This window comes from Calonectris borealis, chromosome 4 (genome assembly GCF_964195595.1).
Source record: "Calonectris borealis chromosome 4, bCalBor7.hap1.2, whole genome shotgun sequence".
In the NCBI taxonomy this organism is placed as follows: domain Eukaryota; kingdom Metazoa; phylum Chordata; class Aves; order Procellariiformes; family Procellariidae; genus Calonectris; species Calonectris borealis.
This window is the reverse complement of record NC_134315.1, coordinates 50,660,736-50,679,802: the sequence shown is the minus strand read 5'-3', so window position 1 is coordinate 50,679,802 and position 19,067 is coordinate 50,660,736. Positions and strand designations below refer to the sequence as shown.

Sequence of the window (19,067 nt, the reverse complement as noted above, 5' to 3'; positions counted from 1 at the left end):
CCCTGAAAGATCAGGAGACTTGGATGGAAGAATCTCCAGAAAGGTAAAGGCAAGAAAAGAAACCATTGCCAGCTACAAAATTCAGGGTGACAGAAAGAAAACAGAGATAGAAGCTCCCTGGTAGTCTTTAAGGAGCTAAGCAAATTTAGGACATGGAAGAGGAAACAGTACAGCTCTTACTAGGGAAGAATGATGATGTCCTCAGTCTCAAGAAAGAACACAAAAACCTGCTAATTACATTATATTTGCTTTCAACATCTCTGCCATTGAAACCTGGGAAGCACTTGGACAGGTTTTGGCAGCATATTTATGAATCATTTTGTTTTTATATATCGGAACCTATTTTACAATGTATTTGTACACGAAGAAAATTCATTTAATACAAAGAACTTCAGACACTTAAGCTCTTCTGAATTCCAGACAGTCTTGGAGTTATGTAAAAATATGCGTAGACAGCCTGGACATTTATAGGCTGATGACGAAAAAGAGGAGACGTTCTATCCAAATGAAAACTTTCCGTTGCTCATTTCATGAAAAGTACTCTCAACAAAGAAACAACACATAGGAAGGAGAAGTGTTCTTTGTTTTTAACAACTCCGTTGCATTACTATGACCTAGAACACTGGTGTGATGTTTAAAAATGGATCAGTTCAAGGATAAATCTCTAGGACAGGTCACAGTTACCGTGTTGGCAGTGACCAAGCACAGGGAAAAAAAGTTAGTGAAGTTCATCACTCTTCTAAGCTAGTATGATGGATGAAAAGTAAAAACAATACCTGACAGTATTTGCAAGCGAAATCTTCTCTTATCATACCTTATTGAGACATAAAAAGCACGAGAAATTTATTTATTTACACCACTTCAAAACTTGATATATATACAGATGGCCTAATTTCCTCGCCTTTACTCTTTATAAGACAAAAATTAAAGGAAATAAAGGAAGGAAAAAAAAAACCCCAAGAACTAGAAAGCAGGTGTTATTTTCAGTGATTTCTAACTGAAGTGGAAGTTTAATGCTTCCTTTCTAATCACATCTCGACAAAAATGCTAATGTTAAATAAGTGCTTTACTGGAGTTCAAATTCTTAAGCATCCAGCTCTGTGCTGGTAGTGCTGGGTGGGGTTTTTTTTGCTTTACTGGGGTTTTTCTTTTTGGTTTGTGCTGGTTCCTGACAGAATTAATCTCCCTCCATACCCACAATGGTGAAAGACCCCTTGTACTGAGATTACCTGGCCCTCTTACAAGGTAAATCCTACTATATCCATGTTATACCTTGGCCCAGTTGTACTTTTCTCATTTTTTAACTTTTAACAGCTTACATTTCTGCAGCAGCTCCTATCTGACAAAAGGCTACTCTGCTTTCTTGGAACCTGCTTCTGTTCCTCCACATCCCATTAATCTTCCAGCCACAGCCTCCCATAAAGCAGTCCTTCACACACATCCCCCCCCCCAATTGTAGCTAAGTAGAGTATGACCGACAGTCTCCTGTGGAAAGTTCAATTACCACTAGAGAGCAGCAAGGGACCAGTTATCTAAAAGTTCGAAAGAGAATCCAGCTCAGGCAAAAAAAAAGAAAAAGAGAAAAAATGGTCAGGTTTTTTTGTGATTTTTTTTTTTTTAATGGAAATTACAATTTCCTTTGTAAAGAAGAATTATGTCTTGGATTCTTTACAGTAGCTTGTAAACTTATTCATCCAACTGAAAAAACCTTTTGTTTATGATCAGGTATTAACAAAAAGACTTTTCCTCATAGCTTTATCCTCAGTCTTCTCTGCATTTTTAATCATTTCCACTGTATTTCTCGCATATGCAGAGGAAAAGAAAACCTAGTATTTTAGCACTGGGGTGGGGGGGGGGGGAGCAGGGAACTCGGGAAATGATGAGAGAAAGTCTTAAGAGAAAAGCCACCTGGACATCTAATTGCTACAAGTTGGCTCCACACCTACTCAGTGTAGTAAAACGTGATTTTGATATATGAGTTTTAAGAGCTATCTTGTGACTTTTCTCCCTAAGCTTTGAGGATAAAACGTAAGGCTAAACAGAAGCAAGTATGTACTCTAGCATACAAAGATCAACACAAAGACCTTGTGGCTCTCTGATAAATTTCCACGCTGAGATACTGTCAGTGTCATTTGTAAAGCTGTAAAGGATTAGAGGTGGAAGGCATTAGGGGTACGGTAACTGTCAGAAAACTATAGTCAAGACCTTGACACAAAATTGAATACATCAGGTTTTTGCATCCAAGTTCTCATATGCCTTTTTTATTCCCTCAACTGTTACCAAAATACTTTTGCTTAAATGGCCAAAGATTTCAAATCTAACAGGGGTCAAGGGAACTTTTTGATGTAAACTGTGAAAACTATGCTTACATCCCAGCTGAACTGTGTTTGAAGCAAAGTTTAATACACTAATGTTGTTCCTTTGACAAGTGGGGGCCCTACTCCCAGGAAGCTCAGGATCAGCATTAAAATAGCCTCAGCTGATGTCAGAACAGAAGTCAATTTGACTAAACGTACAGCTCAGTGATAAGGTTTAGCTGACAAAACAAGCTTACTTCTGCTGAAAGGGTCTCCTCCAACTCTTCCCTGACAGCCTTTCGATCCACCCCCCCCCCCGTGTCACCTCTGATATGCATTAGCACCATAAGGTTTGAGGGACATCAAACGTAGCGCAAGGGAGGGAGCCAGACAAGGTAGCTGGGAGGCAGGGAGAGGGGAACATGACTCACAGGTATTTCTCCCTCCCACCACAGCCCTTAGGTTGGCTCCTCTGTCTTAGCAAACTGTACCACAGGATTCCTTTGGCACCTAATATAGCTAGTAAACAGCAACTCAATTAGTAAATAGTAAGTCCCAGTTAAAATGATTTTCTGACAGAGATTTCTCAATTTGGGAGAAGAACTTACGTTTCCCGGGTTTAGCTGGGATTCGGATCACAGTGGGTTTCCGGGCTAAAGCTGGTTGAGCTGTCTGTTCCTTTGCAGGTTCACTTTTGGCAAGCAACTGAAATGGATCTAAAAGGAAAAAAAAAACCCAACATATTTAGTATTTATTTGTTGAATACAAATCTCACTGGGTATTGCTTTCATTATTAAGGACATTTATATTTTACACCCAAGGAAGTCATTAAAAAAATATATAAATCAGGCTGATGCAAATAGCGTACTCAGCTCTTTGTAAATAATGTGTCTTTTCTGTACATCTGCATTCATAGTTGACTTAACATGAACATGCTCCCGATGCCTTCTGGGATTATATAAGCCACTGAACAAGAGGAACTGCATTGCTTGGTAATAGGGACCTGAAATCAGGATGGCTTTAGGGAAATGTTTTCAAAGCAGTTGCTCTAATATGCAGACATAGCTGTGAACACATTCGCTAAAAAGTTTTAATCAATAAAATCTTGCCAAAGCTAAACAGTCAGCACTGCAGCAGATAAAAAGCCTACAGAAACAAAACAAAACAAATCATTTCAATATTGCTGATTACAAAATGTCTTTGCTGTAGAACAACTAATTTCCTGGAAGATTCTGCATCATTTTGTTGATTATAAACCTGGTGTCATGGGGGAGACTGGTTCAGACCAAGGACTGGGAGTGGTGCCTGAGCTCTGCCCCTGCCTGTATCACTCATCGGTAAGACAGGAGCAATGTTTTCTATGCTTCATAAACTTAAGCACTGGTCTCTTATTAATAGGCATAGGAACATATGCACATGTAGAAGGCAGCTGTAAAAATACTAGTACATAAATAAAATCCAAATCAATGGGTTCTTTCTCAAGTACACCTTCATGTCAAAGAGCAATACTTCATTTATACGTCTTCTCTGTTGTTAACAACTGCTACCTTTTTCTCTGACATTACCAAAAAGTGCAGTAAAATGGCAACGCTTAACGGTATCGTAAATATGTAAAGTAGAAACTGGAGAAGCACTCCGGACAATAAATTCTCCATGACACATATTCATAGCCCCAACAACCGAGTTTGATCTCCTCTGGTGGCCTTTTTAGATGTGTAGCTCAATGAGATGTTATTTATGGAGTGTCAGAGCCTCAGAGAGGAAGTATGCTGGGCATCTCTTTAAATTCTTCAGAACTTTTTATAAAAACATACCCTTTCTCAAAACTACTGCCACACTTTCTGACAAAGTTGGAAGCCCTGTATTTGATAAAATTTTACCTTCAACACTTATAAAAAACAATTTAAAAAATTATGTAATATGAAGTAATGATTTCTTACACATAATTTTGGATAGTATAACATAATGCAGTTTATCGAGATGCTAGAAATCTGTGTCTAGGAATATACGTAAGATTTAAGAAAATCCAGAAATACGGTATTTATTTATGAACAACCTCATTAAAAAGCTTTTAGCATTTTAATTTAAAAAGCCTTGGCATTTTTAGAGAGAGGGGAAGATGACCAAGTACATCAAGCTCCGTGGGTTGTTTTTTTTTTTTAAACCAAAAATAGGCCCAAAGTAATTTCAGAGAGAGAAAACACCGTGTAATATTGCGCTGCTGAACTACAGGGTAACGGACTGCCCTCCTGCATGCACACGACTTGGCGGTCACAGCTACCCCAGCCTCTGCTGCCGCTCCTCCATGCCGGGCGCTTCTGCCTGCAGCCGGCAGCCCCTCCGCCCGTGCCCCCAGCTCTCCCCAGCTCCCGCGGCCAGCGCGCAGCTGTAGCAACAGCAGGGACAACATGCCGCAGGGCCCGGGCATGCTCACCCCTGCTCGTGTGTCCACCTCCCACTAGCTCCTTGTTTAAGGCTCTCTTCGTAGGCGTATCGGTCACATAGAGGTGTGCCACGGGGGTTTGTGCCACGGTCTCTCTCAAAGACAAGACATCTACCTGCCTACAGGCTCTCCAGAAATCTGCCTGGCTACCTTCATGTCACATTTTAATCATGAATCAAAGCACATCAATTCCTTCTGTCAGGCTGCTTGTATAACAGCTTTGAGCGTACGCTTCAGGTAGAAAGGATCATGACAGGTCAACGATTTGTCTACAGCTTAAGGTATACAGGCTATAGTTAAAAATAAGCTCTGTTACCATCTAGACAGAAGATGGCTCCATCACGTTGTGCCCAAAGGCACTGGCGCATCCAGAAACTAGGCACAGGCAACCCACAATGTTTTAGAAGGTAAGGGTAAAACTAACATCTTGTTTAAGTTACGTGTTAGCACTAGTCAGTTTAGGTCTTTTCAGTGAAAGCTGCATCAGAGCAAGGATTTTTCTAGAGGACTGGAAAACATAGACCACAAGAGGGGTGCAAGCATCCTGGCAGTACAGTCATTACAAGACACAAAAATCCCACTCTTGGAGCAAGCCTGCAGTTATAATTTTCTTTTATTCCTTTATACTTATGTCTGCTAACTATACTGCTAACATTTGAATTGCATTAAAGAAAGATGATTTGTCTAATCTTAACTCTTCTGCTGGTGTTCAGAGTTTAGTGCAGCTGAAAAAAGAAAACTGAAAGCGGGCTTTCTTCTCTCTTTCAGCTATCTGGCAACTCTACGACAGATTTGAGGAGTGACCCTGGTGAGGCAGCAGGGCAGCGGGGCCTCAAAGCTGCACCAGCCCTTTGGGAAGCTGGAGACACAGGGCGAGCAGAGGAGCGGTGAGCAGGGCTAAGTCACGGTCTCCATGACACAGCAGGACCATAGGGAACACACTGGCACACGGAGCACCTCTCCAGGTAAGGTTCTGCAGAGGTTAAGGAAGTTCTGCATGAACAATGAGGAAACCATTTTCCAAAGCCTCCATCTTATAAAACTATAGAAATCGAGAGAACAAGTGGAAATGCTGTAAACACCCAAAATAATCACCGATCTGAATTCTTGTAAATTTATGGGAGATTTAAAATTGTACAAAATTACTGTTTGTCAGCTGTTAATCATTGCTATGCGTAGAAATGGCTTTCTCAACCATTCAACAGTTGGCAGAGGTCTCTAAATCAGTAAATCTGAGAAGTAGTTTTTAAGTCTGAGAAAAGTCATTTCTAAGGCTGAGAAAACCATTCGATGAACCTTAGTTTTCCACTCATTATCTTATGTTCAATTATACTGTTGTCACCTCATAATTAGTTTAAAACTCATTACCTTGTTTGTGTTATTCCATTCCCCAGTGTTGGGTTTGCAGCAGAAATTGGCTGAGTAAACGACTGTGCTGCTTTGTGCAATGGGACTGACAACATATCAAATTTTTATGTTGTTTAACAACAATTGGGCATCATTTGAGCATAATTCACGGAGGTGTGAAAACAGAATTGTTAATATACTCATTTAAAGCTTCTCAGCTCAAGAAAATTAATCTGCGAGGCATTTTTCATAACACATATCAACAGATTCTATTGATTTTTTTTTAATTAAACTTTTACAATGATGCTTAAAGCCTGCATCTTCCTTAGTCTCACTTTTCTACAGCTTCTGTTTCAAAGGTTTACGTGATAACATATATTACTGTGCTTGTTCGCAGGAAAGACAAATGAAAGCTGTGTATTCAAATATACCGTATATCACCTCTTTTTTTCACCAGTTTGGGAGAGACAGCTTTTCCCCCCCAATCTCATTTACCATCCTTGTTTAAAATAAAAAAGTAGGAGGTTACAGAACAAACACTAGGTTTTGCCCATGTGAGCAGGACAGATGGATATCTTTCTGAAATATTTATTGGCAGTCTTTAAGTAAGTGGTAGTTAAGAGGGTAACAGATACCTCAGCAGCAACAAGAGGAATCTCCAAACAAACCAGATGTGGAAAGCTAAAAGCACAGAATAGTACTACCTGCTGTGAAGATGCTCAGTCCTGCAAGAAATACTCTCAGTACACGTGAGAACAACGTAGTACGAAAGGTGTTGATGCTGACATTACAACACTTGCCACTACAGAAGTGTGCAACTGTGTCTACGTTCAATGTTTAATTAAAAAAATTAAATCAGCTGTTAAAGGCAAGGCTCACACATTCTCTTCACACAGAACAGCATTGTTATCCAGGATAACAGAGAATAGAGCCAAACCTCATCAACGAATCGTTTTGTTAAAAACCTAGCCCCATGAAACCACTCTGGTGTTTGTGGAAGCATACTTAACCCATACCTGGGGGAAGATTTTCAACAACAGGCCCCTACTAGTAATATAGCTGGAGATTCAATGGAAACCTGACAGATAACATCCCAAAGAGGAATGGGGCCCATGCTCAAGAAACACTGTGAAATGCTACAACCAAAAGTCTGATGTTCACTCAGACGTTCTAAATCTCAACCTATTTACAGCTATAAATAGACATATTAGACAGGTATCCTACCTAAATTCCAGCATCAGTGATTTTCCCAATCTCAGTTTTCCCCAGTATTTTTCATCACCGAAATTAACAGTTCACTGTTCTTAGAAATGGTATTTCTGACCCAGAGAGAATAATATGGCCTTTCTCAAGGCCATTTTTTGGCCTTTTGAGAAACCACCTTTCTCAAAATATGCAATTTGCAGCTCCCTCTGCATGGAAAATTGCCATGACCATATCTTTTAACAGACTGGGAAATTAAAAAACAAAAAGGAAAAAAAAAAGAGAGAGGGAATGGGATGCAGGCTCTTTCAGGATGTAATCTGTGCATAACCTGAAAGTAAGCTCAGGTGAAACTCGGGCTTCTCAGCATTCTCCTAATACTAGGAGAGTAGACCAGGTCACTCAAATAAAAGGAATACAGTATTCAGTAGACTTAGTATGGCTTCAGACTTAAAATTGGAGCAGAGACAAGAAAATCTGCTGTCATAACGTTCTAGGAGTTCTTTCTCCCCAGTCCACACAGAGGTTTTTCATGACTAGCCCAGTTATTTTGGTAGAGGCTATGAACGGACTGTGTGGTCCCGCTTCATTCGAAGATTTGTAGTTCATCAGGCCAAGGAGATTTGCTTTGCCTGATATGGCACATTTAGTCAAACAAGTACTTGAGCGGGCTGGTAAAAATCTTTTATATGTAACAACCTTTACATATAAGTAGCTTTTCCAATGTGGTTGCCAAAGCATTAGTTTTATTTCTGCACCTGCTTATGCTGTTTTATCAAAAGGACACAATATTGGAGCAACCACACAGTAATTTCAGAAAGTTTTATCTTGAGGAATATCTTTCCTCCCAGAAACATTATCTCCAAATGCCAAAACAGAAATTTCAAACTTCTCACGCATTAACAAGATTTTTTCAAAAGAGTTGTGCAAAGACTTCAGGACAGGAAGAATTTATCCAGCAACATTTATTGCTACTCAGAGCAGAGAAAATGTAGTGAACTACTTGCATAGGTTTTAGGCATTGCTCCCTGTTCACTGCTGACATCTGATGGATCACCACAAAAAGCAAGGCAACTCAAGGCCAGTGACTGCTATTTTTGAGGAATGAGTCCACTCCAAAGAATGAATGATGTTTACAGGATATATGTGGAGTTTGCAGAAGGAGCCTAGCCATCAGTACCACCAAAGTGCACAAAGTCAAAAAATTATGTAGAGTTTGATATTCTCTGGAAAGTATAGGAAAAAAAATTGCCGAGAAATGCAACAGAAGATCCAACCTAAATGTACTTTTTGAAAATGCAAGATGTCCTTAACTGAGCAATGAAATATCTCATCCACAGTGTTAGAAAGTTGGAGAACAGATAAAATAAAATCTACTACTAGAATAGCAAAATTTGTTGGGCTATTGTAACACTTAATGGCAATACAAGCATTTATGGGGTGGAAAACTACAGTGCTACATCGTACACAGAGACAGATACAAATGGACCTTTTCCGAGCTTTCAGCACTTCTCTCTCAAACTGCGGGAATGCCCATGCTTAGTATCTGTGTGTATCTAAAAGCACAACCACTTGGTTCATTGCTAGCTTGTCCATAGGAGTAAAGGTGATAGTAATTACACCGCCTTTGGCACAAAAGGACTGCTTATACTAGCACGAGCTATTATGTGAGAGTTTGGAGGCTATTCCTACACCATTAAACTATTTTGCTAGTTGAAGTAAGACTAGGATAGTTCAGATTGCAAGAGCCTTTAGGAGGTCTCTAATCCAACCTCCTGCCCAGAACAGGTCAGCCATGAGGTCATGTTGCTAGAAATTGGTTGCATAACCTGGTCTAACTTCAAAAATCGGATGCCGGAGGGACATACAGTGGGTGACAAAAAAGCAAACCCCCAAATTACCCTGGAGATTAAGAAACACAGCCTTGTCCATTCTTGCCAGGTGAATGAATGCTTGTTCATTAGCAAGAGATTTCAGTGCCCCAAAACAGGCAAGCTGGAAATCTCCAAAGCAGAGGATTGATGATGGAACGCAGCAGGGCATACAAAATCTTTTTAATGAAAATGTGAAGGACAAGGGAATTTATAATGTTGTTTAAAATACCTATCTACCCTCTTGCAAGAATCTCACATGCTTTCAGCAAAGGAAAAAACCAGTTTTACTTATAAACACTTCTTTTAAATAAGCATTTTGTTGTTCTTTGACAATCTTTGTGATCAAAGGATATCTGCCTTTTAAGTGCTATTGTAAAATAAACAGATTTAATCATCAGTTATTATTAAGAACATTATTATTTGTGTGTTACCACTTAACAGCATCTATAGACATGGAACTCAAAAGCAAATTCATTTGCATTTGACAACCTAAAGGGCTCCTCACCTATTATGTAGCTATGATTTAAAAACCTTATTTGTTTCCTGAAACTGGATGTAAGGCCTTCTCCTGTGGTAACAGTGAAGTCACTTCCAAGCTCCCTGAGGGCTCCAATTTATGTTTACTATGCAAACATCTGTAGTATCTGAGGACTTAATAGATGCTTGTTACCACTTCTGCTGGAGATTGCCAACCTTAGAGCAAAACCAACAGGACACTGCAAAGACCCATATCTCTACTACTCCACCCCACAGTAGCACGTCTTCAGGTAAATCTGTTTTTGTCAGGGGTTTAAGCCAAATAGCAGATTAAAATGAATGAGACAGCTCACTCTTTTCTGGGGATGATACTTTGTCCGTAAGTGAAAAAGGAAACAGATAACTTTAAAACAACCACAACAAGAATCATCGTAAGTAGCACAGCAGAACCCTAAGAAAAGCTGCACTATTTTGAAGATATGTCTGGACTAATCCACCAGTTAGAAATATTTCAGTTCTTTTTTTCTTTTCCTTCCTGAAGAAGCAATTAAAAACAAGCAGCTGGGCAACATCCCCACAGCAGACAAATTTGGAGTTACTCAAGCAGCAGTTTTTCTGAATTGACTACAATGTCACACAATTTCCACCATTCATGCCACAAAAAGGAACAATACATATAAATGGATAGCAGCACTGGTTTGGTTGGGGTTTTTTTCGCCATACAGGCGGAAATGAACTTTTATACTGCGATGAAGTAGGTAGGTAGGTAGGTAGGTAGATAGATAGATAAAACAATTTATGCTGTTTTAGAGAGAGAAAAGACGAGAGAGAAGAATAACTCTCCACATGCAAAAAGGAATGAAAATATTCTAGCTAGATTACCTCCAGGTTTTAATTTAAATGTGTGCTTTAAATGCACTGTTACCTTATTTTCTTTGTCCAAAACATACATTCTCAGAACATTTAGCAAGTAGGCACACTACATGCTTTAATATAGCAACTAATACAACTTATGGGTAAAATAATGGATCTTCTGAAGCCACGGAATTTACACTCAGTTCAGCTTGCACTAGGATTTCATTTCCAAGCCTTTGTAAAAACTGATTAGTGAGAAGAGAGCCCACCTGACAGATTACTGAAACTTTTAACCTTCAGGAACTGCACAAATCCCTGTTATCAGCTACAAGAGAAATGTAAAAATACTCCAGATGATCCAAAATTTCACAACTGTCATCAAAGCATTAGCACCACAAGATTTAGAGTCCCAAACAGTTGCCTTCACATTCTAAATGACTGACTTGAACAGGAGTAATTTCATTAGGATGCAAATGGCTTTGAACATTATCTCTAGCCTTTGAGTCCAGAATTATGGCACTTAAAACTGGCATCAATTTTGGCTGCTGATGAAAGGAGCAGTTCTACAGATTTGTCATTCCTGAATTCTCCTTCCTGGCACTTCCCTTGAGCCAGCATCAGAGACATGAGTTGGATGCAAGGTTCTGCCACAGTTCACCTCCGAATCTCAGAGCTGTTGAGCTCCCAAAGCTCCCACAGACTTCAACTGGCAGAGCAGATGCTGAAAGCTTTGAAAGGGATCTCAGTACCCAGAGTCTTTATTTGCAACAGAACGGTTCTCCCTCTCCATATATAAACACGGAGATAAAAGATAAAATCATTAATGTTTGGATAAGGGCAAGTTCACTCTACAAACAGCTGTGCTGTTGGAGATGCTGTCAAACGCTGATGAAACCCATGGGGTTGCCTGAGGTAAACTTGAAAGAAAATCATCCAGCTAGCTTTGGTAGTTAAACTACCAGTTAAAACTGACAGTTAAACTGGTGAAACTATAAACTGGTTTGTTGCCAACACTATTGATCTTAGCACATAAATAATATTCAAATATCTTTCACTGCTGTGGAGATGGTAGCCTTCTGTTAGAGGAAGCTGACGTCTTATGTCAGTCAATTAAATTGCTGTAGAGACTCTGAATTTGTTTTGCCTGTTTCACCTTCTCATTCATATGCTCACTTCAACTTCTGCGCCCTCCCCATCATCAACTGAACACTTCACCTTCTTACTTTTGCATCAGGCGTTAGTAGCAGCAGTGATCGATCTGTCCAGTTCTATTTACATTAGTCTAAGTACCAGACGCGTTTGTGCTTATCAGAAAAAAATTAAGTTTTGTGAACGCTGTAATCTGTGATATAACACTGCTCTTTGACAAACAAGCTGTTGGTGCTTAGTTTCAAACACCACTGCATAAAAGCCTTCTTCCTTTCGTAGGGTTGCCATAACAACAAGCAGAGGGCTGTCATTTTGCTAAGTAATGACAATGACAAATATGTAAGAAATGCAAAGGTCTGGGGAACTGGGAGCAAGATTAGCGCTTCTCTTCCCACCTTTACAAAACATTTTACTGTGGATTCATCTTGCAAATCTTAAGCTGTTCCTATGGGAACATGAGAAATAGCTAGTGTTAGTGCTCCGCATTGCCTCATTTTTCAGAAAGCCAGTGTTGTTCTTGTGGATGCTTTGTCAAGACATAGCACGGCATTAGCAATCAAGAGTATAGGATATGATCTTGAGCTCACAAATGCCTGCAAAAATCTGGAATGAATCCTAATTTTACAGTGTAATAAAGCAATAATGCTGACAGACCTTTTTCTCTTTAGTAGGTAAGAAGGGGTTGCAGCAAAGATGCCATTTTATTGAATGAATAAAATCATGAACAGGTGACTCAAGAAGTCAGGAAACTATTATCTGAATAATTCTTATGTTAACCATGAGAATGGAAAGTATTTTCTTCTTAATTAAATCAAGAATAACACCTAGGACATCAACCAGAAAGATGAAGACTGACATTCTTACCACTTCATCATGAAAGCTGTTTTTTTCAGGTGATTTTCACTTGGGATCACTCAACCTCTGATTTAACAGAAGAATTAATGTTGTTTAATTTTTCCAGGTTGGGGGAAAGGCAGTGTTTTAGTGTACAGAGCCAAAACATCATTTTCCTTTTTATGCACTTTCAAAATATAAGTATTCTCTTTTCTTGCCTACTGCTCAGAACAGTTACATTTTCCCTCTGTTTGTTGCATCTATTAATCAAAATAAAATGACTGAAACTACAAGTTTTACCCTAAATGCACAGAAAACAAGAGTCATCCCTCGTGCTTCTAACTTTCTTCTAAAACCATCACATGCACAGTGGTGGTTCCACAACTCCAGCCTCCAGACATGATGATCATGACTCTGTTCCCAGCTAGACACTGTCAGTCATACACTTCCTTGACTTAGGTACGAAACGCCTCTCCAGTCACCCTGTACTCCTACCTCCTTCCAGGCTTGGTACAGCTTCTGCAGTGTTCCTGGAATCTGTCAGTCCAAGAAAAAATGGACTTGTATCCATGTTGAGCTAATCACCTCTCCTGCAGGATCTTCTGTTGCCTTATTTCACTGCTTTCATTAAGCTCCCCTGAGATCTGTATGTCTGTACATACTGATCTTAACAGTTTAGGGCTTTAAAGGACTTTCTACATCTGCCTTGGGGTTTTTATGCCAATACAGAGAAGAAACAGTAACAAATCGGAACTTCATCTAACGATATAATCCACAAACTGTGAAGAAATAGCATTTGTTAACAATCGTTAATATTGATTTACTGTGACAACTACACAGTATCTATGCTTCTCTTTTCAGAAAGCCGAGATATTTAATGATAAATGAGGTTAAAAAAAAAAAAAAGATTAAAAAACATAGTTAGTCCCTTAAACAAGCATTTTGTATGATACACCATCTATTTTAAAGCAGAACTTTCCCTGGATTGCAATGGGGCTGTTAAGCTAAATCAGGACATACTTGAATATTAAGAGGGAAAAAACTATTGCTATAAAGTTTAATGACAGCCCAATACCCACCTGTGTCTTAAACTACCTAAAACAGCATTAAAAAAAAATCAACCCCAAGTGCTTAATGGAATCAAACAAGGTTTATGAAAGGGATGTAGTTGTAGTAATTAATCTGTCCATATGAAATAATTATTTTCACTTATTAGAAAAAATTGAAGTTGTGTAACAAGCGTATAGTCGCATGACAAGACAAGACACAAAGATAGGAAAGAGAAAATAAGTAGGCACTGGTGAGATGGAGGGAGTATCCCAGTATGTTTGATCACAAGTTTCCCTAAATGCAACAAACATTGCTGCTTCTCTAGATGGCTAGGTTTCCACTACAGAACTTCAGGCACTCAAATAAATTAGTCAGATTAGATGGCAAGAGATAAGATGTCCCAAGTTCCCCAGAAAGAATTGTGATACATTCTGGAGGTGACATCTAGCATATAATATCAAGTCTTTTATCATTATTTTAGTAATCACGTAATAAATCCAGCAGGCAAGTTCTGAGATTTATATAGCCTTGAAACCTCCCCAGTCTCAAAATCCAAGTAATTTCATAGTGATCTTGACATAATAGAAACCCAAGAATTTCATATACACACATAAACCCAGACAAGACAGGTAGACATAACTCACACAGGATCATACACCTGCAAAGGGTAACCAGTGACAGTTTAAAAAAATTTCTTCTTACCTGCTGCTTCAGAACTGATGCTATCTTTAGCTACACAAGTTGGACTTAGGGGCAAAATGTCATCATCAAAACTGATCAGATCTCCTTCCACATCTAGTTTATTTTGCAAAGCAGGTGCTGAAGAGTTGGCTGCAGGTGACAATTCCCCCAGAGACTTGAGAACTTTTTCTTGGGCGGATACGGAAGCCCGTGGGGGAGCAGCAATCGGTTTTAGTGAGGCCAAAGAAAGGGCAGGATTTTCTACGTAATGTGACTTTTTAGGAACGAGAGGCCTTGGAGCAGGAACAGGAAATTTCTTCTGTCCATCGCTGTTTTCTGCAACTGATCCACTCCTTGCATCAAGAAAATCACTACTACTACTTTTAACAAGGCCAGGTTTTGGCTTCTTTGGCAGTTCAGGTTTGGTTACAACACTGCTCCCAACTACTTCAGGTTGAGGCTGCAATTCCTTGGAAGGCGTTGATTTGTTTTCTGTCCATGCATCCCAGTCTCCTGAAATTCTGCTTACCCCTGGCTTTGGAGCAACTACTGGTTTCTTTGCAGTAACAGGTCTTGGGGTGAATGAACGAGGGGCAATTTCTGGCTTTTTTGATAATCCTGAGGTATCATTGGTTCCTTGGGATTCAAAGACTTTGATCCTTGAAACAATACTATTTTGGCTCTTTTCTGTACTCATGCTGTCCATTGCCAAGTGACTGTCTAGTAAGCTATCATCTAAGAGAGGTGACTGCTGAATTGGAGGTTGCTGCCTTTTTGCGGTACACGGGTTCACTACTTCTCCGTTGTCTATTTTACTTTCAGTATTTTTGACTACAGGTCTGAGATTGCTTCTTGATCTTGGCTTTGGCACAGGACATGTCACAGCATTGGGATTTTCTTGGCACCTCTGACCTTCAGAAATTTCAAAGGCTATTAAGGGATTCTCATTTTCTGAAGGAGACCTATTCAGGAGAGAAGCAGAAGGCCTAGGAGGTTTAAGAGGACTCTGCCCTGCTAACAGAAAAGAAAAGGTTTCAGTTATCTATTCCAGAACACTTTATTTATGTTATTTTTTGTCAGCCATCAGGATGGTAAACATCATGGTTTTCATTCAGAACTTACTGCTGCTTGTGAAACTGCAGTTCTCTTTCTAAAAAGATCGATTAAAAAATATATGAACTGTAGGAAGAAGCTGAAGATTGCTGAAACGCATGGTATCTACACATTGCGAGATCAAAACTACTTTTTAGCTTGCAGCATGAGGGGCATGCAAGCAACATCTACACCAAAGAATAATACAGCTTGGTTTGCACACTTTTCAGGCTGAACGTGTAACACTGCTGCTATTCTGACTGGACATCTGAGTTCCTCTGGCCCCAAAGCAACTGCCATTGTGGCTGAATTGAGCAAAACTTTCAAGATTTAATTATAGCCTGACCGTGAATGCAATGGTAGTTCTTCAGAAGAGAGGATTTTTACAGAAATTTACAGCAATAGTCATTCACAGAAATTTAACTATTATGCATATTAAATGCTGCACAGACCAATAATAAAGAACATCTTCAGGAGACAGAGTAAGGTTTTCATCAATAAGAAATCCCAAACAGCCTCACCTGGATAGCCTGCAGATTCCCAGTGTGTAGGCAAACTAGTTTTTACATTACTTCCTGGCAAATGGCTGATTAGTTCCTCCGGAAAGTCAGTTTGTGTTGCAGAAGTAGTGGTATGTCTAGGAGCAGCAGCATTATTGTTATTTGTTGTATTGACTTGCACTTGATTGATTTCTTTTATCACCTGCTCATATGATGGTGGAAGCTACAAAACAGAGCGATAAATATTAATGTACGTCCAGATGTGATCCTTCAAAAAAACCAAGAAGCATGTAAGTTTAAAAATACTAAATTAACATATGCAGAGGAAAAGAACACCGTCATAGTCTTTTATTCAACGTGATGGAAGTCTAAGCAAGCAAAAACTCTGTTCCTCTCTAACTTAACGTGCTTTTTACCTTTGTAAATCAAACATACCTCATGTAAATTCACGCTCACCTCAGCTGGAATATGCTCATTTCTCCTCCACTGAGCATGAGATGAAGCAGAAGGGAATCCTAATCCTAATCCCTGAGGAGTGACAGGGCTTGCACCTGGAAACCAGGAGGATGGCCGGAGGGGTTCAGCAGCAACTATTGTAATTTCAGGACGCCTGGAAAGGAAGGCAAAGGGCAATAATTACCTACAACATTTAAAAATAATTCTTTTATACTTAAAAGACCAAGGTTTTCTCGGCATGGGAAATCAAAATAGCTCAGGTCTTTTTGATTTAACCAAAGATGTTTTTCCATGATTTCAAAATAACTTACCTGACCTTTCTAACAAGCACTTAGGCTTCCGTTCAAAGTACCTAATTAAATGCCTAAGCCAAAAAGTAGTTTATTGGCTTCAGTGAAATAGTTTACATGCTTAAAGTACTTAAACACAAGTGTAACTCAATTAGATGGAAGAAGTCTTCGTCTTCATGGATAATGAGAACTAATCGTGTGTTTGCCCTTAGCCTGCTACAATGTGAAAACAATAGGATAGTTAAAACTGCTTCTGGCTGGCTACCTGAAAGCTTGTCTATCCTCAGACCTCTAGGGAAACCTCCCACTGTGCTAAAGTGGGGCAGAGCAAGCCGCACGAGGCCTTTGGGACAGGGCCTATTTGCTTACAGCATCTAGTACAATAGGGACTTCTGTGACAGTTAAGGACCCATAGGTACTACCCCTGTTTTATCACTGTAACAACGGGTTTAGAGCATGAGCTGCATGGCCCACGTGATGGCCCACGTTCCCAGACCACGGCCCCCCAGAGTACCACTGATCAATCTAGAGTCTCGCACAAAATACACTTTCAGGAGTGAATTTTGTGAGTAGGTGAAGCATCTGCTACAGAAGCCTCTGTCTGCTGACAGAAAAAACCTGCAGAAGCGTAACTTCTAAAACTATTATAAAAAGAATTTAAAAGGAGGGCTACAGTTCCTTCACACCTGAAATAATGGCAGCCTCAGTTCACCAGCTATCCAGGTTGGTGACCTCCTTTCTCAATACCCTCTGAGAAACTGGAAGGAGGCCTGACAGTGTGCTTATTTTCATTGTGAAGTGATCCTGTAAATAGATGTCAGGAAAGTAACACAGTTCTGCAGAAATTTGATGGTTGGTTGCATTCTTTTTTTGAGGACACATACAAAAGTTGATGAAAAAACTCCTCAAACTCTTAACCTACCCTGTGCTTAAGAATCACAGTATTTTTATTTTATTCCAAGTCTAATTTATTTTTAAACACACTAAGGATAGAGAGAAGGAAAAAAAAAAAAACTAGAGAAAGCCATAAAAAGTAATACTGTGACACAATCTAACAAGTTTTACAGTAACATCTAATTGCAATACAAATAACAGCACCATACCTTCTATCCCTCTGCTGTTCGTTATGGCTAGAGGTCCGAGAAGCTATTTAAAGAAAAGAAACAAAAGTTTTGAAGAGGTTAAAATATACTGTCACAGCAATAAGATGAGGATAATAGCATAGCCCTTACCAATCCACTATCAATGAAATGGAGAACATACAGCATCTGATCATGAATTCCAGATTTAAAGGGTGGCCAAGTTTAAAAAAAAAAAATTATTTGTATTAAATATGAAGAGACATTTTAAAAAGGTTTAGGGTACAGTTTCATAATCAGTTTAAGACACTGTATATCCAAGTTACCACCAAGAGAGATGGTCCTGTCCCCTTTCTTCTTCCTCGCCACACGTTCCTGCATTCTGCATTGTGGTGACCCTAGAGTTGAAACTTCTTTTTCTTTAGTTATAACAATCCATGAATAAAACACGTCTGGGTTTGCTTTTGATGGCTCATTTCTGAGATGTGTTCTTTAATCTTTTTTTAATGTCTCTTTTTGTTTGTTTTAGAGAAGGGAAATGTACTAAGGCACAAAATCTAAGAAGCTATTTCACCCTCCTTTATGTAAAAAGAAAAATTAAATGTTCCCAGCTAGAAATTTCCTGAAGTTTAATCACTTGTGGATTAAAAGTCAGCAACATTTCTTTTTTTTTTTTTCAAACCACGTGTTTTAAGTTGCATAAGTGAATCCTGACCTCTTCATTTTTCTATTTTTGCTATATTTATATTCAAATAATTTTTTCAATGGCCACGTTATATTTTCATTTTGATTTCTTTAGAGAGAAAAGGAAATTATCTGAGGAACAGATTTTTGAATAGCAAGTGCAATTTAGGAAGTGGTAGAGTCTTATTGTGCAAAAGCTGACAATTATGCTGTTCCTGTGCCATCACAGAATCATTAGCTGAAATCAGCAAAGCATACTTGATTCAAGAGTCGCATAGTGACGTGTCAGACATACCTCTTCCACAGGGCATTTTTGATGTGCACTATTCATGAGTGCTAGAGGAAAAAAAGAAGGGGTTACAGAAGAGGAAGAGGAGGTGAAGGAGAACAAACCAAGGCTTCAGAGTGCCAGAAACCATGATCAAATGGGTTAGTCACGCAAGGACAGCGCACGTGCCAGTGTTGCAAGAGGACAACTGTAATGTCTATTCACAATATAGTGTCTTAAAAAACTAAAATAAAAGCAGATTTTATTTCTAGTCTCATGCTGATTTTAACAATGGCTGTTTAGAAGTTTCCTTTGCAATAAATTAACCATGAAAAATATAACTGAATATGGAAATGTCCACTGTATGGCTCAACAGAGAGCCACCAAGGAATGAGGAGAGGGAAGCCAAATCTCTTTGAATGCTTTATTTAGTTTAAAATCACGGTTTATTTGGGTCTGTGCTTTTTCCTTTCCAAAAATAATGGTTA

The 19,067-nt window shown here is 39.1% G+C and overlaps 1 protein-coding gene across 1 annotated transcript in view; it reads right to left on the bottom strand.

Annotated features, from left to right (window-relative positions):
* Positions 1-18,622, bottom strand: part of SH3D19 (SH3 domain containing 19) — a 35,369-nt gene extending 16,747 nt beyond the window's left edge. The window contains 6 exon segments of the mRNA XM_075149522.1: positions 2,906-3,019; positions 14,235-15,224; positions 15,875-16,025; positions 16,259-16,412; positions 17,652-17,694; positions 18,607-18,622. Of these exon segments, the coding sequence (XP_075005623.1) occupies positions 2,906-3,019; positions 14,235-15,224; positions 15,875-16,025; positions 16,259-16,412; positions 17,652-17,694; positions 18,607-18,622 (1,468 nt within the window).
* Between the last annotated feature and the right edge of the window lie 445 nt (positions 18,623-19,067).